Consider the following 25068-nt stretch of genomic DNA (forward strand, 5'->3'; position numbering starts at 1 on the left):
TAAAATGGTAATTAAGGAATTTGATTCACTTCTCCCTATTAAAAGTTTTATGAGAATAGCAAGTTCCTTCGAAATACAGTTTCTCTTCAGCAGAAGGTAGTAAGTTTGTTTTATCAGTCTTCTCCAGCAGGGTAAGATGTTTTAATGCACAAATTCTTGAGAAGGTAATTAGGACATTTTCTTTCATGCAAAGTGTTTGTTTTTAAGGCTCTAAAATGTGAAAAAAGTATTAGAGTTAAAACTTTGACCATAGCCCCATATTCCTTCAAGATCAGTACAAGATGACACTGTAATTCCCCGTTTGCCAAATGTCTGGGGTTGAGCGTGAAATCAAAGAAATAGAAAGTCACTTCCTTATGAGTCTAGCACAGCTTGTTGATTTCTGGAGGAATCTTCTATCTACAGTACACTGACATTCCAGAGAATCTGAAATATTAACTGATAGCAGAGGAAGCAATCATCAGATGGTTTTAGCTTCATTTATCCTCTACTAAATAAATGAACAGGTGTACAGAGTAAAACCCCAACAACATAAAGTAAACCAAGACTTATTTCAAAATCAGTGACTTTAACATCACCATGGACTAAATCACATGTGAACATGGAGCATAAAGTTTATTTTTATTTGTTAATTGAACAATCAATTTCATTTTGGAGCCACTTCATCTAAGGATTACAGATGGTACACACAAGAAAGGCAGCTGCCGAGGAAGCTGCGAGAATGAGAAGGGAAGAAGAGGAAGGATGCAGAGGTCATGAGGGAGCAGAAAGGTTGAGTCAGGTGTGGATTAGAAGAAAGGATATGTGATAGGCAGGGTTTTAGTTGGGGGGTGGTAGGGGAGGACAGGAGGGAGAGGGAACTGGGATTGGCACGTAAAACAATCTTGTTTCTAATTCAAATAAAAAAATCTGAAAGAAAGAAAGGCAGCTGCCACTTGCCTTTTAAATCAAAGAAAAGGAGGTTTTTACAAGTTATCTATGCAAGCAACACACTGGAAAAGTGGGGGATGACTTAAATTTCTCCTTTTCTGTTTTTCTCTGAGTACCTCCCTGCAGCCCACAGTTTGTCTCCCCTCAATATAAATCTAACTTTTCCTCTTCCTTCACACCAATCAGAAACAAATAAGCATGCAGTAGTATCTCTTTACTATGCTAAAGGAGAATGATACCATAAGGAGAGTAATTTCTTACTGGTATCCTAGCAAATGGTGATAGCAAAGAAAAACATACCTACTGCTTATACTATTTCTCATTTTAAATATTTCCATGGAAAGTGTGTGTCCCCTTGCTGTCTGCATCTAAGGGCTGGTTACTCCCCCACATATCCCCATACCTTACTAACCTCTGGGACATAATGAAAGTACAAAATAATGTCCAGTGAAAAGTTCAAAACAAAAAGTGGCATGGAATGTGTGCTGCTAAATCTGCAAAGGTGTGAGTACAGTTTGTACTAACGACAGAAGAAATTTGGAAGGAAGCATGTCTAAATATCTATGATCACTGCTACACAAGGAATTGCTGGTCGTTTTGATTTTATTCTCTTTAAGTTTCTGAGTAGGGGTGGAGATATAATGCAGTTTTCCTTACATTACAGAGCTTTCAGATCCAGCTACAGCACCACAAAATGACAGAATTATAGTGTTTTTTATAAGTGAACAGAACACAAAATCTTATATTTTAATTGATTAAGTGCTTAGCTATGTTCAGTGTGCATATATACACATACCCACAGTATTTCAACACACACAAATATGCACTATCACATCTTTATCCTGATCTCTGGAGTCACAGGTCTTTCTTTTCATGGATGACAGCTCTTCAGGAAAGAATATCACACTATAAAAAGTTGACAATGTGTTATTGTCATCCGAGCATTGGAAAGAACACCTCATGAAGGTGTCACACCATAAGTCAAGAAAGAAGTGTAAATAAAAGTCATTGCAATCCTAGCACACTGATAGTAAAAATATTTAATTACATATAACTTAAAGTCTTATATAGAATCCATGATCTCATCATCAATCTAGCTAAGTCTAATTGGTCTTGAAAAATCTAAATGTATTAAATCTCTATTGCTTGAAAGTTTGAACTGTAGAGAAATGTATGAAGAGAAGCTTGTAGGCTTCTTTCCCAGCCCTCTAACAGTAAGCCTTTCTAAGAATGGGTTGCAATTCCATACAGTCCTATACATTGTTTCCTTACAAAAAGAATGTATACTATTATGATTATTTCCTGCCTAGCATATGATACTGTGGTATATAACATGTTTACCATTTTAACTATTTTGTATGTGCATTTCTCAAGCAATACATTTCTCAAGCAATACATACAGTCATGTTCATGTGCAGCAAGAACATGATATACAGATAAGCATATGTATATCTTATGATATTGTACATACAAACCCAAGTTCTCAGACATGCCAAACACAAACTCGGCTATGGAGTTCAATTACATTAAAAAATCTTTTTATTGTTTGAAGATTTCATATAAATCTGTCCCCCTATTCCTCTGCCTACATAAATTTTGAATGTGCAAAACTAATACTAAAAATGTATAGTGGGAAATTACCAATACAGAGTCAGGTAGAAATATAAGGGTATTTAATAGGGAAAAGCCTTACTTACAGAGCAACCTAGCCAGCAGGCGTGGCAGTGGTCTGTACCCAAGCCCAAAAGAGAAACCGAAAGAGAAAACGAAGTCACACTATGTCACCCTGACCACGCCCTAAGTAGGCATGGCTAAAGCTTCCCCTACACAAATGTATTTTAAAAAGTAGAAGAATGATACCCACTAACTTCAGAATAGTGGTACTTCTAAGTAAAGAAGGAAAGTTGGTGGAAGACTAAAGTGGTGGTGATTTGGCTGTATCCATCATATTTTCTGTTTTCTGATGCAGGAACAAAATGGTACCATATGTTTAATTTCAGTGATAGGTGCATGAGTGTCAGGAGTATTGTATTCTGAGTTGTCTACCACTTTAAATAGTTTTAAAACATTTTGCATCAGAAAGTGGGTTAACAATTTGAAAATTTATACCTGAAAATTCCATTTCAAAGTCTTTTATTTTGCTTTGTTTTAAACAAGGCTTTTATCTCAGTAGAGATGGTAGTCAGAATATTTAGCACCATATGAGAACATAGTAAAAGTGTTGGCCCTGTCTTTAGAGCACTATCTGGTTACTGCTATTCATCTCCTATTTCCTGAACTTACTGTATTAAAGCCTCTCCTATTAGCTGCAGGCTTACCAGCACTTTTCATACATGGGCATACTCAGAGTTGCCTAAATGGCTGACTGTGAACTTCCTGAAAAAAAAAGCATCAATGTAATGAGTCAACTTTATCATTAACCAAAGTCACTGTTTCCTTAGGAGCAAGTTCTGCCCCATTTACAGTTTGTCCCTGAGGAATCACAGGATTAACCACCCAAATGTGAGGTTATCTTCCAGCCTCAAATATCAAAGCCTGGCCAAGAAGCTCCAATGTTATTTGCTCTATTTTTCTTCCAGTTTCATTTACTGGCTATTCCATTTGGTTTTGCAAAATCTTGTTAAAGTGTGTAATGGATTTGGGGGAAAGGAAGGTGGGTAGGTGGCCCAATTTTACCAGTATTTACTCCGGAAAGGCAGCTGATTATAACAGTAATTTCCCTGAGTGGCCAAGAACCATTTCTCATTTTGGAAGGCATCTCTAACCCAAGAAAATTAAAGCCATACTAACAGATTGACAAGTCTGCTTTGTCCCTCCCCAAGCCCAAATCTATCAGAATGGATTTTACCAACACTATTACCACTGTTTTCTTCTTTAGTCCTTTTTCTATCATCGTGTACAGAGTAAAATCAGAACTGCAGGAAATCTACTACCCTGGCCCTACTTTAGGACTTAGTCTCCCAAGGTGTCTTCTCACCTCTTCCAAAACAGTAAAATGGGGTGGGGGACATGTCTAAGGATAGTGAACTGAATAGGGGCTGTGTTCTGTTATATAAAAGCTAAAGCTTATTAAGCAAGAAAATGTTTGTGAAACCACGGGTTAACATTTAATACCCTCTTTTTTATTTTTAATGCTGGGTAGTATTTTATTTCCCAAGCATATCTGGTCCATTGTTGACATTAAGGCTTTATTCAAAGAATCAGTTTGAATGTTTACAGGATGCTATCCAGATGTCACAGATGGCCCAAACCACCAGCTTGTGAGCTGGACATAATTTGATCTTCTCTTGTTCCTAAAAATGTTAGAAATGTTTGGACAATTGAATTGTGGAACCACCACAGCTTCAAAATATTATATAAGAAATTATTTCAATATGCCTGTTTCCTTTTGTTATTTATAAGGCTTACTGATATTAATTACTTTCTAATAGCTTGCATTATTTTGTTCCTAAAAGTCATTTATCTATACACATATAAAGTCCTCCTTTATGCAGGAACTATGCTCATGCTAGTTAAACAAAGCCTCCTAGCTATCAGACAAGAATCTAGAGATGCCATCATCTTAATTAATACTGTCAATATATTTAACTGATATCAATAAAACACTGGGGCTGATAGCTCCACACTACAATAATGAGGCTGCCACTGATTTTTAGCTACTTTGCCAAATCCACATCATCATTCTAGTGTATCTTATTAGGAAAATATGCATCTTATCTGAGTCCTCTATTAGGCTGAGTTTTTCAAACAGCAGATTCAAAATTCTTCAAGAAAGGAAAAAGGCATGGCCCAGCCCTTAAGTGGAATATAGTGTGCTTGAGAAGACAACGGGCAACTCATTGAGTTACATGATATCAATGTTAAATATTGCAATGATTCAAAAATGATTAATCTTTTAGGTCTGAAAGAAAGGAGGTAGGGAAATGAGCCTGGAGGGGAGAGGATATGGTAATATGAAAAGGGAGATGGACACAAGGGTAAAGTAAAACTGAGAACTACATTCTAACCTTTATCCATAATAGGTTAAGTCAGCTGTAAAAGGAAAAGGAATTCAAACTACAAATCAAGAGGGGGATAGAGTGATTGAGAATAAAAAGTTGACTGTAAATGAGAAATGGATTGTTTAGCTCTTCCTGGGAGGAAATTGATTTGTTACAAAGGTCCTAATAACTATACAAGTAAAAATGTATTATTGTGCTTGTTTGTTTTAATTGAAGTTTTGTGTAGCCCAGGCTGGCCTTGATTCTGCTATGGAAGTGAACTTGGCCTTACACACGTGATCCTCCTGCCTCTACATCCAAGTGCTGGGCATTACAGGCATGTGCTTCTAGGCCCAGGGTAAAATGTGTTCTTGGGTCCAGTAAAAAACCTACCACATTCTTATTAACAATGTAGGCTTTAGATTAGTAACTTTATGTCATGTTGTACCTCAACTTGGACCTGCATCCCATACCTTTTCTGGTAGGATCAGAAGATTTCTACCATCCAAGGAAAAGAAGATAATACCCCCATCAGACATTTGCAAATATTTACATCAGTTTGTATATTGTAAACCATGTGGCTAGATGGGTGATACACCTGGCAAGAAGACCAGGATTAGAACACTAGAAAGAAGAAAGTGCATTGCAGTCAGAGAAAATGGTGCAGGCAAAACAATGGGGATTGAAAATCGGTGTGTTTCAGAGCTAACATAGACCGTTTTGACCGGAAGAATCATACAGGATGCTATCCAGACTGATCACTACTGTCAGCATGGAGCAGATGCTGACAGAATTACACACACGGGGCTTCTGCCATCTAAGGCAAGCTATGTTGAAGTAGGTAATCATGTACTAGATAAAGCATAGCGTGACACCAGAAAGCTAACTGTTAATCACAACCATAAATAAATATTAGCATCACTCGTGTTCACCTTTCGGATAGATCTCACAGACAGGACAGCTGTTGTTTTATTTGGCATTTACAGTAATCTGCTGACATAGGCAGCTCAGCTATTATTCCTACCATTAGACAAAGAGGAAAAGATGAGCACCGGGAACTTTGGTATGTTGGTTCAAGCGACATCCTCACAGCCTGAATTTCATCTTCCTCTCATATCACTCATGAACACACCTGTGTGGTTCAATTTAGAGAATGAAAGGTATAGAGGAGGCATGGGGATATCCAATCATGATGAGACATGGGAAATGACAAGTGTCTAGCTTTTTCAATACCTTTTTGCATAACCTTCTAATGCACAAGATTGTCAAAATTGTAAATCAACTTGCCAAGGAGAGGTGGTACACAGAGTTCATGAAACTGAATATCCTAAATATCTTACTTTAACTCATCTGTCTTATTTTCTTTTTGTTTAATTTTTTACATTTAGTGTGTGTGTGTGTGTGTGTGTGTGTGTGTGTGTGTGTGTGTGTGTGTGTGTGTGTGTGTGTTTGCACACATGCATGCCACAGCACACAAGCAGATTTCATAGAGCACAGCACATTATGGGAGTCATTTCTCTCTTTCCAACATATGGGCCCCCAGAGATCCATATCAGATGATCATGACTGGCAGCAACTACTTTAATCAATGGAGCCATCTTGCAAGCCCTCAACTGTTACATGGGTTTGCATATGTGTGAAAGGGAAATGAGAAAGAGTCTACATGTGTGTGTTGTTGTTGTAGTCACACATTGTTGACTGAGCTCAAACTGATCTTCCTTAATGTCTCTTGAACTTTCTTTAAAGGGTTGAAAAACTGTATGTGCTTGGTGCTCATTACTTTGTCTTACCTTTTGCAAAAGTCTGTCTATTGCTTCTGACATAGTGAATTCTCTTCAGGCATTAGCTCCATTCATACGGATGCATAGATGCTGAAGGTATTTTATGTGGGCTTTCTGTGGTTTTTTTACAGTGAAGTCTAACATGCATGCAAATAATTATCCTAAAAAAACTTAAATTCTTTGTTAGCCTACTTTTCTGAATAGTAAGCACTGGCAGCTTCCTGCTCCATATCCTGCTTTTACTGATCATTTGGGCCAAGGTATTCTACTTAGTTTGCTTTTTTATTAGAACATCTTGGTCATTCCCATACCTTGAGACTCATTTTCCCTAGAGTGAAACAACTGCAATTAGCTTTTGTTGGTCCATTGGCAATAAATGAACTTTCCTACCTAAGGCTAATTATTCATATAAGGATCCTGGGAGGCGCTTGTTTTCCTAGGATGGCATAAGCATTTCTTTAAAATGTATCTGAGTCTTCCTATCTCTTAGCCTGTACAGACCAAGCCTCTTTGAAATCATAACCCAGATGAAACTTTTGAGCAAGAATTTTATCATAAAAATAAAGCAAGAAATGCACATCTCAATTTGGACGAGAATCATCTACTTACCCAAATCTCGCTTGCATAAACAGACAACATACACACCAACTTCTATAAAGCAATTGAAAATAATTACATCAGTATTGGTGTCGAGTTTACTAGCAAAATGTTGATACCAGTACCACCCTTGGCCCTGAGTCTTCCTTAACCAATTGCAAAGCATGGGGCTTTACTTATTTGATTATCCGTGTGAAAACTGTAGCCAGCTTATAAAATTGTGAAGGTTTTTACCTCAATAGTTCAATAGTACAGAATTTCTCCCAAGCTAACAAAATTGTTTTCAACCACTTCCTTGTCTCTGTGGTGAATCTCACATAGGGCACTATGCTGACAAATGTTACATATGATTTTACAGACTTACATCTTCTATTCACCCGTCCACTGTATGAAGACACAAAATGTTGAAATATCACCTGGATAGAAGCCATTGTCTGATTCTAAATTTGGAAAAGTCACTTTCATAAGAAATAATAGCAATGATAGTGTAATTATGATGCTACTTAACAATACCATAATATTTTATCCTCTTCGTAACTCTTTCCATGGCTCTTGTCATCTTCAGAACATTTTACTTTGTGTAATAAGGAATATACAGACAAACAAAATAAGACACCAAATGATAAAATGCCTTACACAGAGCCCTATGAAAAATATGCAGCAAACAAATCCTGAAAAACCAATCTCTAACCTTACCTTGGATCCAATGTTCTCTCTGCTCTCTCACATGCAGTGATGAAAATTAGTGAGAAATCTTGAGCCATCTGTGTTTCTTTGTATCTCCTGACACAGTAAGTTAGAACAAGATCACAAGAACCGAACACAAAGCTATGTCGACAGAGCAGAGTGGGTTTGTTGTGGTGGAGCACAAAGCTATTCAGGATTACAATCTCCATAGATCAAATTCATTTTCAGTTAATTTGATCTATGGTCTTTCATCTCTCTGTTCTTGCTTGTCAAACCCCCTTTTTTTCATACTCAAATCATCACTAATTTATAAGCCTATCTTGCTCTTAATGCTCTTTAGAAAAAGAGATTGTCATTGCAGTCTTCCTAAACTCATTTGAGAGACATTCATGTGTAGCTTTTGACCTCCTGGCATGCTTTATTTTATTTCAAGTTTAGACGTGCGCCAATATGAACATGTGGAAATTCAGTCTATAAACCTGCAGTATTTCTTAATCACTTATGCTCAGGTATCCTGGATTTGTTAAAATATAATAAATAAAGCAGAAAATACATTTTTATTTTCAAGAAGCTTATTATATAAGCACATCATGTTTGGAGAACTTGCATTAAAATGCATAAATAAAATGGTAGCTTCTGCAGCTTGGAAAACAGAGAGCTCATAGTAAATTAAAGTTTGCAGAGAAAGCTTCAAAAAAGAGAAGTGACTTCATTTCTTCATCTAAAGTGATAATTGATGTATGCTACACAGGGTTACTACTAGTATGAAATGGCAATATATGTTTAAAGAATCCAGCACCGAACCTAGGAAAATAATACACTCAGCAAATCGAAATGATCATTGTATACTTAACATCCTGTGTGGGTTTTCAATGTTGTTAGCCCAGATTTCATACTAAATTCATCAAGAATTCAAAATGCATCTTCAGATTCCAGGTTATACCTACTCTAATAAGATATCACTTAGGGGCATAATTTCCCAACTCCCGTGACATCCTCAACTTGCCTCAAACTAGTGCTTATATATAATGGCACTTTGTGTACTTGATTTTTCTCCATAATCCACATGACTTTCTGAGCCTCTCAAAGGCAATGTCATCTCTCTCTCTCTCTCTCTCTCTCTCTCTCTCTCTCTCTCTCTCTCTCTCTCTCTCTCTCTCTCTCTCTCCCATGCTACACTTCCAGTACTTAGCACAATGTCTAACAGATAGCAGGTGTAAAGTAAATGGTGAACAAATCAGTAAAATGGAAAACATGCTGGTTCTTCAATCAGATTTTACAAAAATACTGGTTGGTGGAGATGGGGAGCCCTTCACTTTGCTTTGCAATAAAGCTGAGGCTAAAGCTTTAACAGCTGAAGATAAAACAAAATGCTCCAAAGTGGACTTGTCCATCTTTCTCAAAATCAAAATTCTTGGTCAAGTCATTTACCAATCCATTATTCCTTGTGATAACTCTGAAGTGTTTTAAAGAAGGTTCTCATTCATCAAATACAAAGGATATTCCAGTCAGGATATATTCATTTGAGTGTTTGTCATTTTAAATGGCTATTTATATACCTTGGGAATGACCTTTACTGCTTAGAACTTACTATAACTTTTTATTAAGCAGAATATCCAATTAAGTACCGCACAGCATTCACTAGCCATGCTGTACTAGAATGAGTTTATTAGTGTAGTGTCTCCTATTGGAGAAATTCTGATTGCATTGTTAACCATGCAGAGAAATCATCTCAGCTGTTCATTAAAGTCTGCCTCCTTCTCACTGATAGTGACACACAGGTATCTAAAAATCCTCCAAGTTCTAGAAGCTCTATTAGTAGCTACCTAACAAGAGAAATTAATGGGTTCATTGTGCAGAAGAATCTTGGCCCTTTCTGATCCCAGTAGGTTATTAAGTGGGCAACAGTTAGATCAGTTGGAGAGAATATGCTTCTGCTTAAAGTTGTGTTTGCATATGTACCATACATGTGATACCAATTTTAAGAGTATTTGAATGCACATGAACAAAGTAAAATATGTTTATGTTTCCTTGACTAAAAAAAATACTTTAGGATCAATTGGTCAATGTTGGTTACACAATTCAGCACTTACTACTGATATTAAGATAGCACCACATTAAATCTAGGGTATTATCGAGAAGTTGATTTTAGCAATTTATCGCTGTCACACAAAAAGAGCATATTGAAGAGGAAAAATATACAGTATTTCAGTTTTCAAATTGGCTGGAGCTATAGATAGAGAGAACTTTATGACTACTTCTCAAAGGTTATATTCTGGAAATAATAAAAAAATTAGGTAACCTCAACAGCTGTAATTTTTAAATCCTAATCAGAGACACTTTCTGCCAACGTTTGGAATTGCCATTGTACAAAACCAAAAGTTCTGGTTTTTCTGTTATCTAATTTGGGGTTAGGCTGCTATTTTCAGGCTACCTAGCTCTACATCTAAACTCCCAGTGATCACATCAGCACACCCCCTTTCCTTTAGTATTGATCTGTAGCATCCTGTTCCCCAATAGCTGATAAATTTATTAGTAACTATCTAAGCTGTCTCAGCTTTAGGCTGTTGTCTTCCTAAGAATTACAGTACTTATTCATTGGAGGATAATAAGACAAGGGAAGAAGTCAAATAATCTCACCTGTAATTTGCAGCTATTTCATACAGAGTGATGCCTCACAGAGAAAAGAGCCTGAGGTTCAGATATTATATAATGTCCCCTACTTTGCATAAGACATTGTGAATAATTTCTTTTACAAGATGCACTTTATTTATGAGCAGGTCCATTTGTAGAAGCTGCTTGTTGGGGCTTAATGCTGATGAATGGAGACAGCCCCATTCACACTTCCAGGTTATGGTCTGTCAGAGCTTTCATTATGTGCACTAATTTACAGGGATTTATTTATTTTCTCACAAATGTAAAAATGTGCTCCAAGCTAAACATGCTGTACAGGCATCTGAGCCCAATGTTTTCCTTGGTGGGGGTGGATGAGTACGAGGACTCAAGCTGTTGTGTGTGTGTCGTTCTTCCCAGTTCTATCCCCACCCACTTGGTATTACTGTCTGAACCCGTAGTAAGTCAGAGATTCATATTTTCTTGGGTTGTTTAAGAGTGAACACTGGTTACATTTTTAAAACGTGAAAGTGATTTTTCTGAATGCTGTTTAATGTTTTTCTTATCCAAGGACTGTGCAATATTGTTTTATAAGTGCTAATGAAAACACTGACAATAAGCACATCAAAGGGCATGACTATTAAAATAAATTATGCATACAACATTGGGCACCAAGGTTTGGAAATCAGAGTACAACAATGTAAATATATGAAACTAAATTGAATCTGCAGATCCTACTAGCCCCAGATGGCTTTATGTGATTTTAAATCACTCAGTTTCACATCTCTGAAGAATAATGCTTAAAATATACTGGCTATGTGTCATGTCCTCCCACTATGTCTAACAAGCACTAATACATCATACTGAGTGAGCATCACTATCACAACTCTCATTATGGGATGGAAAACCTCCCCCAAATAATGATCAAAAATCATTCTATGTGCCCTGCTTGAAACTTCTAATTTGAATTTTACCTTTTATAAAAACTGAATATGTATTAATATATAATATCTTATATATTCTCACAAGGGGAGAATTGGTGAAACTGTTATTTGGGGAATTTGTTTTTGTGATTGCTGTTTGGTTGGATGGTTAACTGATACACAAAATAAAAAATACACAGGTGCATTTACCAAACACCTATCAGTCAGGTCCCTCAAAGCCCGTTCTGCTGTTGGTTTTTTCTTTTTTTTTATCAATGCCAGGCTTAAATGTGATGTGACCCAATCAAAGTTAATTAAAGAGTCCCAAGGGAAAAAGAAGAGTGTGCTTGGGATTTGGAACTTGATACAAGGAAGTTGAATTACAAATATATAAAAGGAGAATATTGTACAAACTGTCAGTGAAATAAGCCCTGGAGTGAGTATATAATAAGCCCAGACTTATTTCAAGGGGGACTCAGCTGTAGAACTCAGATGACTTTAACAGACAAAGAGAAAAAGACAGCTTCACAATGGTTAGAGCATCACCAAACTTAAAAGTGGGAAAAGGATGTAAAGCCAGGGATTGTCCTCCCTAGATTAGTTCAAATTCCTTACTGTGATAGAGTCAGGGAGTCTGGTAGTCAAGTGGCAAAACTGTCCTTCAAAGTTATCAGCAGAAAGGTGCAAACGTCAGCTGCCATTAGAATCAAAAATGTACCTCACATAGCCAAGTATTAAAGGCTTGGTGTGCAAGATGGCACTACTGGGATGTGGTAGAAACTTTAAGGCCTAGTGAAATGTCTTCCAGTCACTGGATATGTGATCTTGAAGGGAATAGGACATTGCTCCTTCCTCCTCTTTTTCCAGGTGTAGCCATGAGATAAGTTCTTCTACCACCATGCATTCCCGTTGTGAACTGTCACTAGAGGCCCCCAAATCAGTGGAGCCAACTAATGGTGGTTATAAATTAAAATCAAGTTTTCCTCTTTTCAAGCTGATTGCTTATAATACTTTTGACTCAGGAATGGAAGCTGACAAGCACATCTCCCCTACAGCATTAGTTGAGGAACAATTGTTTCCTGCATCAGTGAGGAGCCTACTCTCTCTTTCAGAGGATCTGATTATGTCTTTCCTATCTCTTAGTTAAAGCAACACTTGGCTTTATTTTTAGCACTCTTATTTTTTCTTTTTTTTTATTTGAGTTACAAACAAGATTGAATTACATGACAATCCCAGTCCCCTTCTCCCTCCCTTCCTCCCCTACCACCCCCCCAACTAAAACCCTAACTATCACATATCCTTTCTTCTAATCTACACCTGACTCAACCTTTCTGCTCCCTCATGACCTCTGCATTCTTCCTCTTCTTCCCTTCTCATTCTCATAGCTCCCTCCGCCCTCTTCCCATGTTCTCAAGTTTTTAGCACTCTTATTAAGTTTTGACTGTTTCTCTTACTCCCCACTTCAGTACACAAAGAATCATTGTCCTTTGGCCCTCAAAGAGTCTAGCATAGTGCCATTCAGTACCTACTTAGTAAATGACTCATGATTTCCCCCAGTTTGAGCATACCTACTCTTAGAAGTGTTCTCTCCAGGCTTCAGCCTTGCCCTTCTTTGTCTCCCGGCTTTAGTCTTGATCTTTTATTCAACCCTCTCATGACAGTGAGATCTTAAATTTTATATTTTGTAATATTTAATATAGAGACCTTAGAAGGAGGTCTTAAATCAGAAGCCTCTAATGGAAACCAGATTAAATTTTTGGCAGTTAAGAAAATGATTTTGCCGAAGCAGATACAGAAACAAAGAGCAGATATTCCCCTTGGCTCCTCATCAACCAGAATGTTCTTGGGGGGAGGAATAAACATTCCTATGTCATCATCATTTGACCTGCACCAATTTTAAGAGTCTGTTTGTAAACTTCATTAAAGGTATACATGCTTCGAAACATGATAAAGGGATTTGTTGATGCAAAATGTTCTTATTTGGATATAGTATTATCCTTGGAGGACTGACAAAAAACACAAAAGGTTTTAAGGGGATTTCAGGGAAAATTAAAATGAATCTAAGTTTTATAGATGTTAAGAATACTTTATAAGGAACATAGAGATTGATCAATTATATCCCTGAGCCAAATCTGAATATTAACCCCATGCCAATACATTAGATCATCTAAGAGCAAGTGACTTATTAGGTTGGATTTCTTTTTTGCATTTATAGTGAATGAACATATGGCTTTTCGCATGTTATTAAATTTCTCTTTCACGGAGGTATATCCTCAGTCATTTTTCCTGTGTATGGTGTTTGTGTATGTACACATGCATGTGAGGGATACAGTCACTCATGTGGGCATGTGTGAAAGCCAGAGGTTGACATTCAGATGTCTTTCTCGATAATTTCTCCATCTTATGTTTTGACACAGAGTCTCTTCCCAGAATTTGGAAATCTACAATTTGGCTAGAGTGGTTGGACAGTGATTCAATTCCCCTTCCCACAGTCTGCCTGTTTCCACACCCACTACACTGGGGTTACAAACATATACAGCAATTTATACAGGTTCTTGGGGTCTGAGCTAAGATCCCCTATGTGATTTGGGATTGATGTATGGAGCTTTAGGATTGACCTATAGAGCTTTAGGTTTGCCCTCCCTGGGATGATGGGGAATGAAGACACTGTGCACACAGAGAAAAGTTTGGTTTGGGTAGGTCATGCACTCTAACAGAGAGGCATCAACAAAAGCCCCAAAAGTCAGCACAATGATTCTAATGAGGAGGCTTGTAGAGGATCTCTGTAGGGGATCTCTGGAGGGGAAGAGTGTCAAGTTGGAGTCATCCCAGATAATAGTTTCAGCATAAAATGGCAACATCCATACTTGCACCAGGGGAAAACTGTACCATTCTTCTGAGCCTGACATGAAGATTGAGGTCCTTGACATGGCTGTGATCATGTCAGTAATGAACATTCACTCAGGACTTCCACTCCCAACATTCATGTTTACGTAGCAAGAACTTTACCGGCGGAGCCATCTCTCCAGCCTCCATTTTCCTCATTTAAAAACAGAGTTTTGCCAAGTTGTCCAGGACAGTCTTGAAGTTGCAGTCACCCTGCCTTGGCCTCTTGAATAGTTGAGAATAAGCTAGGCTTGTGACACCAGGCCTAGCTTACATAAGATTTACAAATTGTCTTTAGATGATTTTCTTTAATTAATTTTATTGTTGTTGTGATGAAAAAATAATACCATGACAAAAACAACTTAAAAATTCACTTTGTATTAACGTTCTAGAGTTATACATTCCATTGTGGTGGGGAGTATATGGCAGTAGGCAGGGAAGGAACAGTGACAGGAACATGAGGCTGGCTAGTCACACTGCATCCACACTCAGGAAACAGAGAGTGAATGAGATGTAGGGCCAGGTTATTCAACCTCCAGGCCTCCCAGTAACTTGCTTCCTCCAGTATGTGTCTAGTTCCTAAGCATTCCACAGTTTTCTCAATTGACATCACAAGCTGGGACAGTGTCACAGAAACCTATAGGAGACATTTTGAATTCAAATCAAAACAATGATTTTACATTTTGCCAGACAAGTGTGTGTGTGTGTGTGTGTGTGTGTGTGTGTGTGTGTGTGTGTGTGTGTGTGTGTGTGTTGTGCTGTGTTCAAATACTGTATTTATTATTACAGAATTTTTCCAACCTTCACACATGATGCTTGGTAGATTTCACTGATTCTGAATAAAAGAGAAATGGGAAACATAGCATGCGAACAATGTTAAAAGCAGAGTAGTTTCCTCCTTGTGTGAAATTTCAGTTTGCACAAATTTAGTTATCTGTGGAAATATTAATAATTAACAAATTTTCAATTACATACTATTCTGAGTGCCATGCTAAAATCTCATAGCATATTGCCTCATCTTTCTGCAATATGAAACACCCAGACTACCCTTGCCATGTTTACTACCTGTTTGTTAATCACTTAGCCATCTCAGTTCTCAGATCAACTGTTGTAATATCACAGTGCTTGGGTTCAAGTAACCTGTGTATAGTAGCCTAACGTATATATCACTCACCTTACTTAATCTCAATATACAGGCATTTTGTCATCTTGTATGGTCACAAGAATAAAGAAGTTTATGAGCTGGGGAGAAGAGTCAGTTGGTAAAATGCTTGCCTTGCAAACACAAAGACCTGAACATAAGCTCAGCACTCATATTTTTAAAGACATGCATGATGACATAAACTTGTACTCCCAGTGCTGGGGAGTCAGAGACTGCTTAATCTCTAAATCTTGTTGTCAGTCAGCCTAGCCTATTTGGCAAGTTCTAGGCAGTGAACATCCCTGTCTTAAAAAACTAAAGTAGATGGTGACTAAGGAACAACATTTAGAATTCCCCCTGCACACACACATATGCACACTGGGATACACATAAAGACAGACAGGCATATCTACCTACACACATAAAACTAAAAATAAGTCTAGGCATAGTATAAGATATTCTATTATAATTACATATTAGATTTATAATAGAATTATAAGAGTACAATTTATTGTAGTACACTGTTATGAGAGTATTTTTATTATTAAGTTATAATAGTTAATCTCTTACTGTGCCTAACTTACAAGTTAAACTTCATCATGTGTATCACAGTGATATATTCAAATGAGGATTTATATGAAAAATGTAGTGTATATATAGGGTTCAATATTATCCGTGGTTTCAGGCATGTGCCACTGCATGTCCTCACATAAAGAGACTGCTCACATAAAGGAGTCTTACTGGAATCCCACACAGGTATTTCAAGAACATTCTGAAAACCTGCAAAGGAAATGGGAAGTGAATAATATGCTCCTTGTGTAAGCTTGATGATTTTTCCCATCTATTATTTCATATAATTTTTAAATTAGCAACCTAGGCATATAATTACCGGCTCAGCCCAGTTTATCAAAGAATAGTGTATAAAACTGAGCCCTGCTCCAGCACTCAGCAAAAAAAAAAAAAGAGTTGATAACCATAGATAAGGCACATGCTTTTTCTGATAAAGCTGAAATGTGAGATTTGGGGGCAAATACTTCAATCACAGTGACATATCAGTCATTATTCATTATTAGATGGCAATCTTACTACTATTATAATACACATTTCAAAAAATCCAGGCTAGAATTAACACTATGCAAAAGCACTCTTGACATTTGACTGTCCCAAGAACACTAGCAACACTGAGTGGACTCGGTGGGTTTTAAAAATACTACATAAAGTTGGGAGGGAACATGATAGGAGAATATGGAAGGATTTCGAGGAGAAGTATTGGATGAAAATATGTTATATACATAAATCGCATTTTAAAAAAATAAGAGAAAAAGAAGAAAAATCAGAATCAACTCATTTATTTTTCTAGAAGCTTAGCCCTTCTCTGTTCAGTGCCATAACTTTCCTCTCCAACCACCTTTTTAATAGGTAATGAAGAGGAAAGTCTTCAGCCTAATTCAGCAGAAATATTACACATTTGCTTTAAACTAAATACAATTTTTTGAAAACAAGTCAAGTATTTCCTAAGGCAACCAAGAAAATAAGCAGTGGCCTGAGTATCAACATCGTTTAAAAAACTGTAATAGACACTACCTCCTCTGATTTTCCTTATGTTATCTCAAAGATATTTCTGACTGCATGTAGGGGTAAGCCAACAGCAAAAGAGTACAGGTAAAAAGGTGGATAAAGCAAAACAAACCAGCGTTATCTTTGTGTGTTACTTTTTGTTATTTCTTTTTCAAGCACTGCAAAAATGAATGTGTCCCAACCCCCGTCTCCCATTTCTGTCCTGTCTGTGCTGAGCAAAACTAACTCTGTGTAGCTTTACAATGTCTTTCCACTTCTGTGCCTCTTTCAAGATACTGAACTTAGTGTAAATGTGGTGCACTAGAGTATTAATGCTAATTTACTTTTTCCCAACAGGCATCACAGTTGATAGGAATGGATTCATTTACTTTGTGGATGGGACTATGATCCGAAGAATTGATGAGAATGCTGTGATCACAACTGTAATTGGCTCAAACGGTCTGACTTCCACACAGCCATTGAGCTGTGACTCAGGAATGGACATCACTCAGGTAGGCACTGCTGGTTTTCAAGTATTATCACCATTTGGCATCGTGGAAATGGATAACAATTTTCTCATGCAGAAATTACATAAAAATGAAGCCTGGTGCATCTGCTGTAATGTCAGATAGCAGAATCTTCTTTTTATGTAAGTTACTTTTTTTCCTTCTTGGAAAGCTTTTGGGGAAAATGGTGAGCTAGGATGGGAGTAATATTAAGAAGAGTATTGATATAACCATGCCTCCTAAATTTGAACCAATTAAAATTGGATTCGTTCACTATTTCCTAAAATATATAATATTACTATTTTTAAATTAATTTATTTCCTTTATTTATATATGGGGAGAGTAGTACACATGAAGACCAAAGGACAACTTGATAAACTCAGTTCTCTCCTTCCACCATGTGAATATTGGGAATCAAATTCAGGTCATCAAGCTTGGTAGCAAGTGCCTTTACTGGCTGCTCTATTTTGCCACTTCCATTTTATTATTTTTGCATACAGTAGCAAATGAACTTTAGCAAAGAGGTGATAACCAAGGTCCTTAGAAATCTATTTGGAATATATGTGAGTGGTGCATGTTATTCATGCACATATAAACAGCTATTTCTGAGATGTTTTAAGTTTTCTTAAATAAAAGCAACACCTTTCTCAGATTTCTTTTATGCATATTTAGCAAAATCTGTGAGAATGCTCTCGTGTTCAAGAGTGTTTGGGCAACACAAACTAAGCCCCATGGTTTTTCGTGGCGTTTGGTGTGGGAGAGAGAGAATGTGAGTATGGGTGCGTAGCAAGTAGGGAGGATTTGGAAGGAATTGGGGAATGAAAACCAATATGATAAAAAATACTGTACTAAGTTATCAAAAACCAAATTTTTTTTAATCCAACCAGAGAATAAAAAGGAAAAACTAAGTGTAGCACTCATCTGGACCCAAAATTCTGTTTTTAAGATCATTCTGCCAAATCAGCAAATGGCATGTAGAGAGATTTTAGAACTTACAACAACATGATTCCAGCACTGTTTGGGTGTTCTTCTTAGTCTGTAGACACAAAAGTTTGGTGGACATAATAAGGAAAGTAGGGCAGGCAGTCCTTGAAGGAGCTTTATGCTCTGACATTTTACAAACCTGCATCTCTGATTTTGTAATATTTTCAAACTAATTAGTATAATATTGAAAATTTCAACACTGATCAATGCAAAACACTTGTCTAAAAGTATTTTAAACAATAAGGCTTAATCATCTCATATTGTGAAATGTCCCAAAATAAACAAAGATGGCAATGGACTTCTTTCTCCAGTCACATTGTCCAGAACTGAGTAGCATATTTGAATGTCTTTGCTCGTTAGCAAAGTAGAAACTGAATTTTCTAAATGGATTGAGACCCTCTGGAAATACATTGTTTTCCTTGAGCAGGTTGCTACTTGAGCCTTGAATGGAAATTGTGGTTCCTTTGGAAAGAAATGTAGGCTCACTGCTGCATAGGCAACTGGTGCCATCATTTATTACTAGGATATTCTAGTAGCTTCATTTTTCATTGCATCTGAATCTGAGGATAACAGAGAAAATTAAAGTAACACATTATCCAGTGTTTCTTCAGTCATCAGTTCTAATACCACTTTCCACCTCTGTTAGTGTTCTATAAAATACTAGAGACAAATCTATTTGACTTCTTTCTTTTTCTGTCCCTGCTTCACTCCAGAAATTGAAACCATCTGAGTCAAGTACAAAAATAAAATGAGGAGTGGGAAAGCCTGTAAAATTAGCAAACTTAGCAAACAAAATTAACAATTTTCTTATTAGATATCTGAGTAGATCAAATGTTCAAGTTCTAGAACAGTTTAACTTTCTATGATTCAAGATCTTGCAGAAGCCAAAGAAAGAGAGCATTATTTGTGGAAATGTGGAAGGGTGTGAACGTATTTGTACAGGGGAGGGGAGAGAGAAACGACGCTTATATATGATTCACTTGTGGGGTATTTTTAACTTAAAATTGAACACTTAGTACTGTGATCAGTCATCTCTAAACAACTGGTGTGATTCTGTAAAAAGTTATTCAGAAAAGAGAGCTCTTTGACTCAGTAAATGAAACATATAAAGTTCATCACCATGAGAGGGATTCTTTTTCACATGACACTTTTCAATCATAAATGATACTGTAATGACTCCCTCATCAATTTCTGTTTGGTATTTACAGTAGGCTGTATCCCCTGTGCTCACTCAGCAGGTACAGTTATGCCGAAAATGGTATGAAGGACTGGGTAGGGCTGAAGCGGGGAAGTAACTAGGGGTGAAAGGATGGAGGAACTACTAAGCATAGCAGAGCTCTCATTTCATCCAGTGGGAAATGAAGAGCACATGATAGCATTAAGAGAAGAAATGCATGATGTGTGATGGTGCATGCCTTTAACCTTAGCGGCGGAAATGCAGAGGCAGTCATATCTCCGTGAGTTCAAGGAAGGCCTGATCTAAATAGTGAGTTCCAAGCCAGCCTGGGCAAATAGTGAGACCCCCATCTCTAATACAAAAATGAAAAGAAAACAAATCCAAGTCCTACAAATGCTGTTCAGTGGGAAAATGATTACCTCTCAAGCAAGGTCCTAGATTTAATCACCAGCACTGCCATCACAAAAAATGTTTCAGAAGATGTTTGTGATTATGGAATAGAGAACAGAGTTGAGCAAATCTATGTTAGCGGGCAAGAGACCATTTAAAAGGATGTTGTTCTGATATAGGAATGACAAGAATATATCAATGCACAGTGATTAACAACCTTTAAAGAAACAACTATACAAGTCAGGTATTAATCCCAGCACTTGAAAGGCAGAGGCAGGCAGATCTCTCTGAGTTCAGGGCTACCCTAATCTACGTGGTAAGTTCTAAGAGAGCCAGAGCTACATAGTGATACTCTGTCTAGAGAAAAAGAAAAAGGAAGGGAGAAAGGGAGGGAAACAGGGAGAGAAGGAGGGAGACAGAGAGAGGAAGGGAGGGAGAAAGTAAGCTGCTTTGGGAGTCGTGTCTTAGTTACTGTTCTATTGAAGAGACACCATAACCAATGCAGCTTACAGAAGAAAGCATCTAATTGGAGTTTGCTTACAGTTTTAGAGGGTCAGACCATAATTGTCACGGTGAGGAGCATGGTGGCAGGCAGGCAGGAATGGAACTGTGGAGTGGTAGTTAAGAAGTTACATCCTGATCAGCACACAGGAGGGAAAGAGAAAGACCAGGTCTGGCATGGGCTTTGAAACCTCAAAAACCACCCCCCAGTGACATACCTTCTCCATCAAGGCCACACCTGCTCCAACAAGACAACACCTCTTAATCATTCCTAAGCGAAGTCCACCAACTATGGATCTCATAAATATATGAGTCTAAAGGGGTGTTCTCATTAAAACCACCACAGGTGACAAGCTGCAGTTCCTTGTAGCACCTCTGTGTGGTGATCCTCATCAGGATGCTGCCCAGTTTCATGAAGCTTCATAAGCAAGCACTATTGGCAGCTGAATGTAAAATATAAAAATATAATTTGAGAAAATAGATTTGTCAAATGGTGGAACTCAAATCACAGAAGTGCCTGAATGAATCTCCACCTTAAAGAAGTACAATGAACAAAAACAAGTACAGAGGATACAAGGAGAAGAGAAACAGATTTGAACAAGAGTTTGGGGCATGTTTGAGTCTGAGATACCTGTGTGTAGAACCTAGCCCAGTGATTCTCAACCTGTGAATTGCAACCCTTTAGGGGTCACCTAAGACCATCAGAAAACACAATTATGAGGTATCACTGAAAATAACTTTATGGTTGGGGGGGTCACCACAATATGAAGAACTGTATTAAAGGTTTGTACTATTAGGAAGGTTGAGAAGTGCTGGCCTAGACAAAGAGGCCTGGAAGAAAATTGGATAGAAGTCTAAAGCTTGAGGTCTGAAAGGAAGAGTGTATTCATTATTATCTCTTTACTATTATCTATAGTAAGAGCAAATGGGGAAGCAGTGAAAACCCTTAAGAAGAATACATAGCATACAAAGGGAGAAAAGGTTTAAAAAAAACTCTATGGGACAGCAAAGTTGAAATAGAAAAGGAGAGAATGTATGTGTACAAAGAAGGCTAAGAAGAAAAGATCAAGTAAGAGGAAAACCAAGAAGATAAGAGAAGAAAAATACCACAAAGAAACAAGATCTTCGAAATAATAATCTCAGATTGAGTAGATGTCGTACAATAAAAGAGGGGTTTGTTTGGTTTTTGTTTTGTTTTGTTTTGTTTTTTGGCCAAACGGTGCTTTATTCAACAATCAATAAGATAAATATACACAGAAGGACATTCCCCATAATCTCTTCTTTTCTGTCTAAATAAAAAGAAGGAATCTTTTATAATATCTTTTATAATAACTGAAGAAAACTATAACCATAACTATCTGTCTTCAACTCCATCAAAGACCACAGAAGAATAATATATAAACTCTAGAATTGACAGAGACATCTCACTACCTGGATAGTCACCTGAGGTTCCTCTTTAACGTTGGGGAATCCATCTTCAGCCCATAGGCCACAGTGTGTCTGACACACTTCTCCATTTCAGCAGGAACCCTTCAGGACTGTTCATCTTGTTTTGTAAGTTCAGCAGTCACTGTTTTGTGGGTCCTGCATGTCCAGTTTATACAGCAACAAACAGTCCAGGCAAGAGCAGTTTCTTGCCCAAATGCCTAATCTTGCCATGTTGAATGCAAACTCCATAACGAGTTTCTTTCAATGCCCATCCTCCTTTCTGACGTAATTGGTATGCCAGGATCAGTTGTCTCACTGTCAAGAAAAACCCTAAACCATTTAAATGCCATACATTCTGTAGATCTTTGAAAGGTTTGAAGAATATCTATCCATCTGAAATACATCTCTGTATATCTAGAAAACCTAACTAACCTGACTGTAGGTTGTGACTATTATGGGTGATGATATAATCTGTATTTAATTATGCATATCACAAAATTGACCTTAAATTTGTATGAATAAATGAAAATCCATACCAATATAAAGTATTCCTCTCCATACCCTATTCCCCGTTTTTTCCTTTAAAAAGAGATTGAATGTGATCATTACCATTTGTAACCAACCCCATTTAAATGAAAACAAACACTTACAAACAATATTTGGGAATTTGGGCATTGTTCAATTCAAACTGCTTCTTGCTGGTAGGAGACAATGTCCATACCATGGGAATTATGATAAAACACAGAAACCTGGCCATAGTCCTTGTTTTTGTAGTCTGCAAGGCTGTATCATCTCAGCTGTTTTGGATACAGGATCAGTTGGGTCACTGCTTCAGGGGGTCTTGCTTGATCAAACCGTTATTAGTCTGGAAGGAATCCATAGCTTTCCATTTTCTGTGGAAACACAAGCAAAAACTTTTTTCCCAAGTAGCCTGTCCTTAGACTTAAATTTTGAAGTCAAAGCATTTTTAAAATGTATAAGTTGGTTTTTTTCAGCAGCATTTATAGTCAAATGTATTTTAGCAGCTTTAACTCTTTTCTCAGCAATCAAACAATTTAAAGACAATATAGCATATAGTAGCCGGACTCTCTGTATATATTCCATCTTTACATGGCTTTTTATTATTCTATTCCTTTTACTTTTATTTTCCTTTTATGATACAGGGTTTCTCTGTAATTTTGGCTGCCCTTGAATTCACTCTGTACACCAGGCTGGCCTTGAAGTCACAGAGATCTGCTTGCCTCTGCCTCCCGAGTGCTGGTATTAAAGGTGTGTGCCACCACAACCAGCTGCTCTATTTCCTCCTGTTTCTTTTTCTCTCACAAGCCTACATTTATTTTTAAACACACTGTAAACCTGTAGAGGTTTTTTTTTCATCTGAAACTGTCTTTATTGTAAAGTTTTACCTTATTCTGGCTACACAGTCTTTTAGCCATTAAACAACACTGCCAAAATTAAAGCGGCGACTTTCGTAGCCACTGTGTTTCCCAGATGGCGGAGATACATTTACCATCAGCTCTGAGAACTGTGCTCACTCCCTTGGTCTATGCTGCCGGCTTGGAGATGTGGTCACTACCACTGCCAGCTGCGTGGGGCACAAACCCACAACACTGAGATTAAGAGTCTCATGCTCTACCAACTGAGCTAGCCAGGCCTCTTAAAAGAGCCCTTCAGTTTTTTCCACTTATGCTGAGTCAGGAAACCTCTCCTAAAGGAACCGCTTGAGTCTCTGCTTGTCTCTAGCAAAACAGAGACAACCCGAGAAAATGTTGCTACCAAGAAGTCATGCTTGTCTCTGTTCTTTAGCTTCTAAAATCCCTTTTTAAGTTTTTGGGAAGTTTACATGGAAGTTCGTAACACTACCACCAGCTGCCTGGGTTCTGCCTCTGCTTGACTAGTTGTCGGAAGGCAGCTCATGGTGGTGAGAGCACAGAATCCTAACCCTAGAACTCTTGAGGGCTGCAAGCCATCTCGGGAGAGCCAAGTCCAACTCCCAAGTCCAACCCCCAAGAGTGAGGGTCAGTGCCAGTGTAGGGAAGCTGATTCAATGCCACATGGCGGCTCGACAAGGCAGGCTGCAGCAACAGGTTCTTCGCTTCCTCTGGGAACTTCGGGGGTGTGGGGACATCCCAGTCACTGACACCATTCTGTTACGATAAATCTTTATGTCAGCCGCCAGTGCCCTGATGCCATGTGGTCACCCAAAATAATACACAGAGTCTTATATTAGTTTACAACGCTGCAGACCAATTGACTAGGATTTCTTACTTGCTAGCTCAGTCTTAAGTATCAACCATAAAGACTTATTGGATGCCAGCTGCAGGTGTCTTCTCTTGCTGGGATCACATGGCGGCTCTGTAGCAGAGAGCAGGAGGAAGAGGAGCAAGAGAAAGAGCAGGTTTTGTTTTGTTTTAAGCCATTGGATTTTACAATGTTAGTGACTCGGGTAAGTGGGTTGCTAATTGGCAAAAGCTGAAATGCTGTGCTAGAGTAGACAATGAAGAACAGAAATGAAAATAGACAACTCTTTCATATGTTTGGTTTACTATAAGATGATAAGCTGATTTGAACAAGGGTTGGATTGATGGGGGGCTTTGACTTTGAAATACATCAGGTGTGATTTACGCATCCTCTTAGGTATGAGGAAATAATCAAGGCAAGAGATGTACAATGAATGCAATCCAATGGGTGAGTGAAGAAAATGATTCCAGCAAGGACCATGTGTGTGGCACAGCTGCCTAGACCCTTGATGATTATTCCCAGAGCTTCCTGTCTGTTCAGACAACTGTGACCCATGTTTATCCTGGCTGTACTTAAGAACATGGGCAGTCTTCACTTAGAAAGAAGACAGCTGTGTAAGGAGCATCGTATCACCTTCCAGGAGCAAAGGCTCAGTTGCTTAGAATAGTACTTACAGTGATCCAGCTGGGCTCACACACTGCTCAGCTTCATATTTCAGTAAATCAAACTATATTGATGGATGAAGG

The 25068-nt window shown here is 37.8% G+C and overlaps 1 protein-coding gene across 1 annotated transcript in view; it reads left to right on the forward strand.

Moving 5' to 3' along the window:
* Positions 1 to 25068, forward strand: part of Tenm1 (teneurin transmembrane protein 1) — a 362575-nt gene that overhangs the window by 272127 nt on the left and 65380 nt on the right. Inside the window, exon 19 of the mRNA XM_027433524.2 lies at positions 17453 to 17607. Coding sequence (XP_027289325.1) covers positions 17453 to 17607 — 155 coding nt within the window. The remainder of the gene's footprint in view (positions 1 to 17452; positions 17608 to 25068) is intronic.

Source organism: Cricetulus griseus, chromosome X (assembly GCF_003668045.3).
Source record: "Cricetulus griseus strain 17A/GY chromosome X, alternate assembly CriGri-PICRH-1.0, whole genome shotgun sequence".
NCBI classification, from domain to species: Eukaryota; Metazoa; Chordata; class Mammalia; order Rodentia; family Cricetidae; genus Cricetulus; species Cricetulus griseus.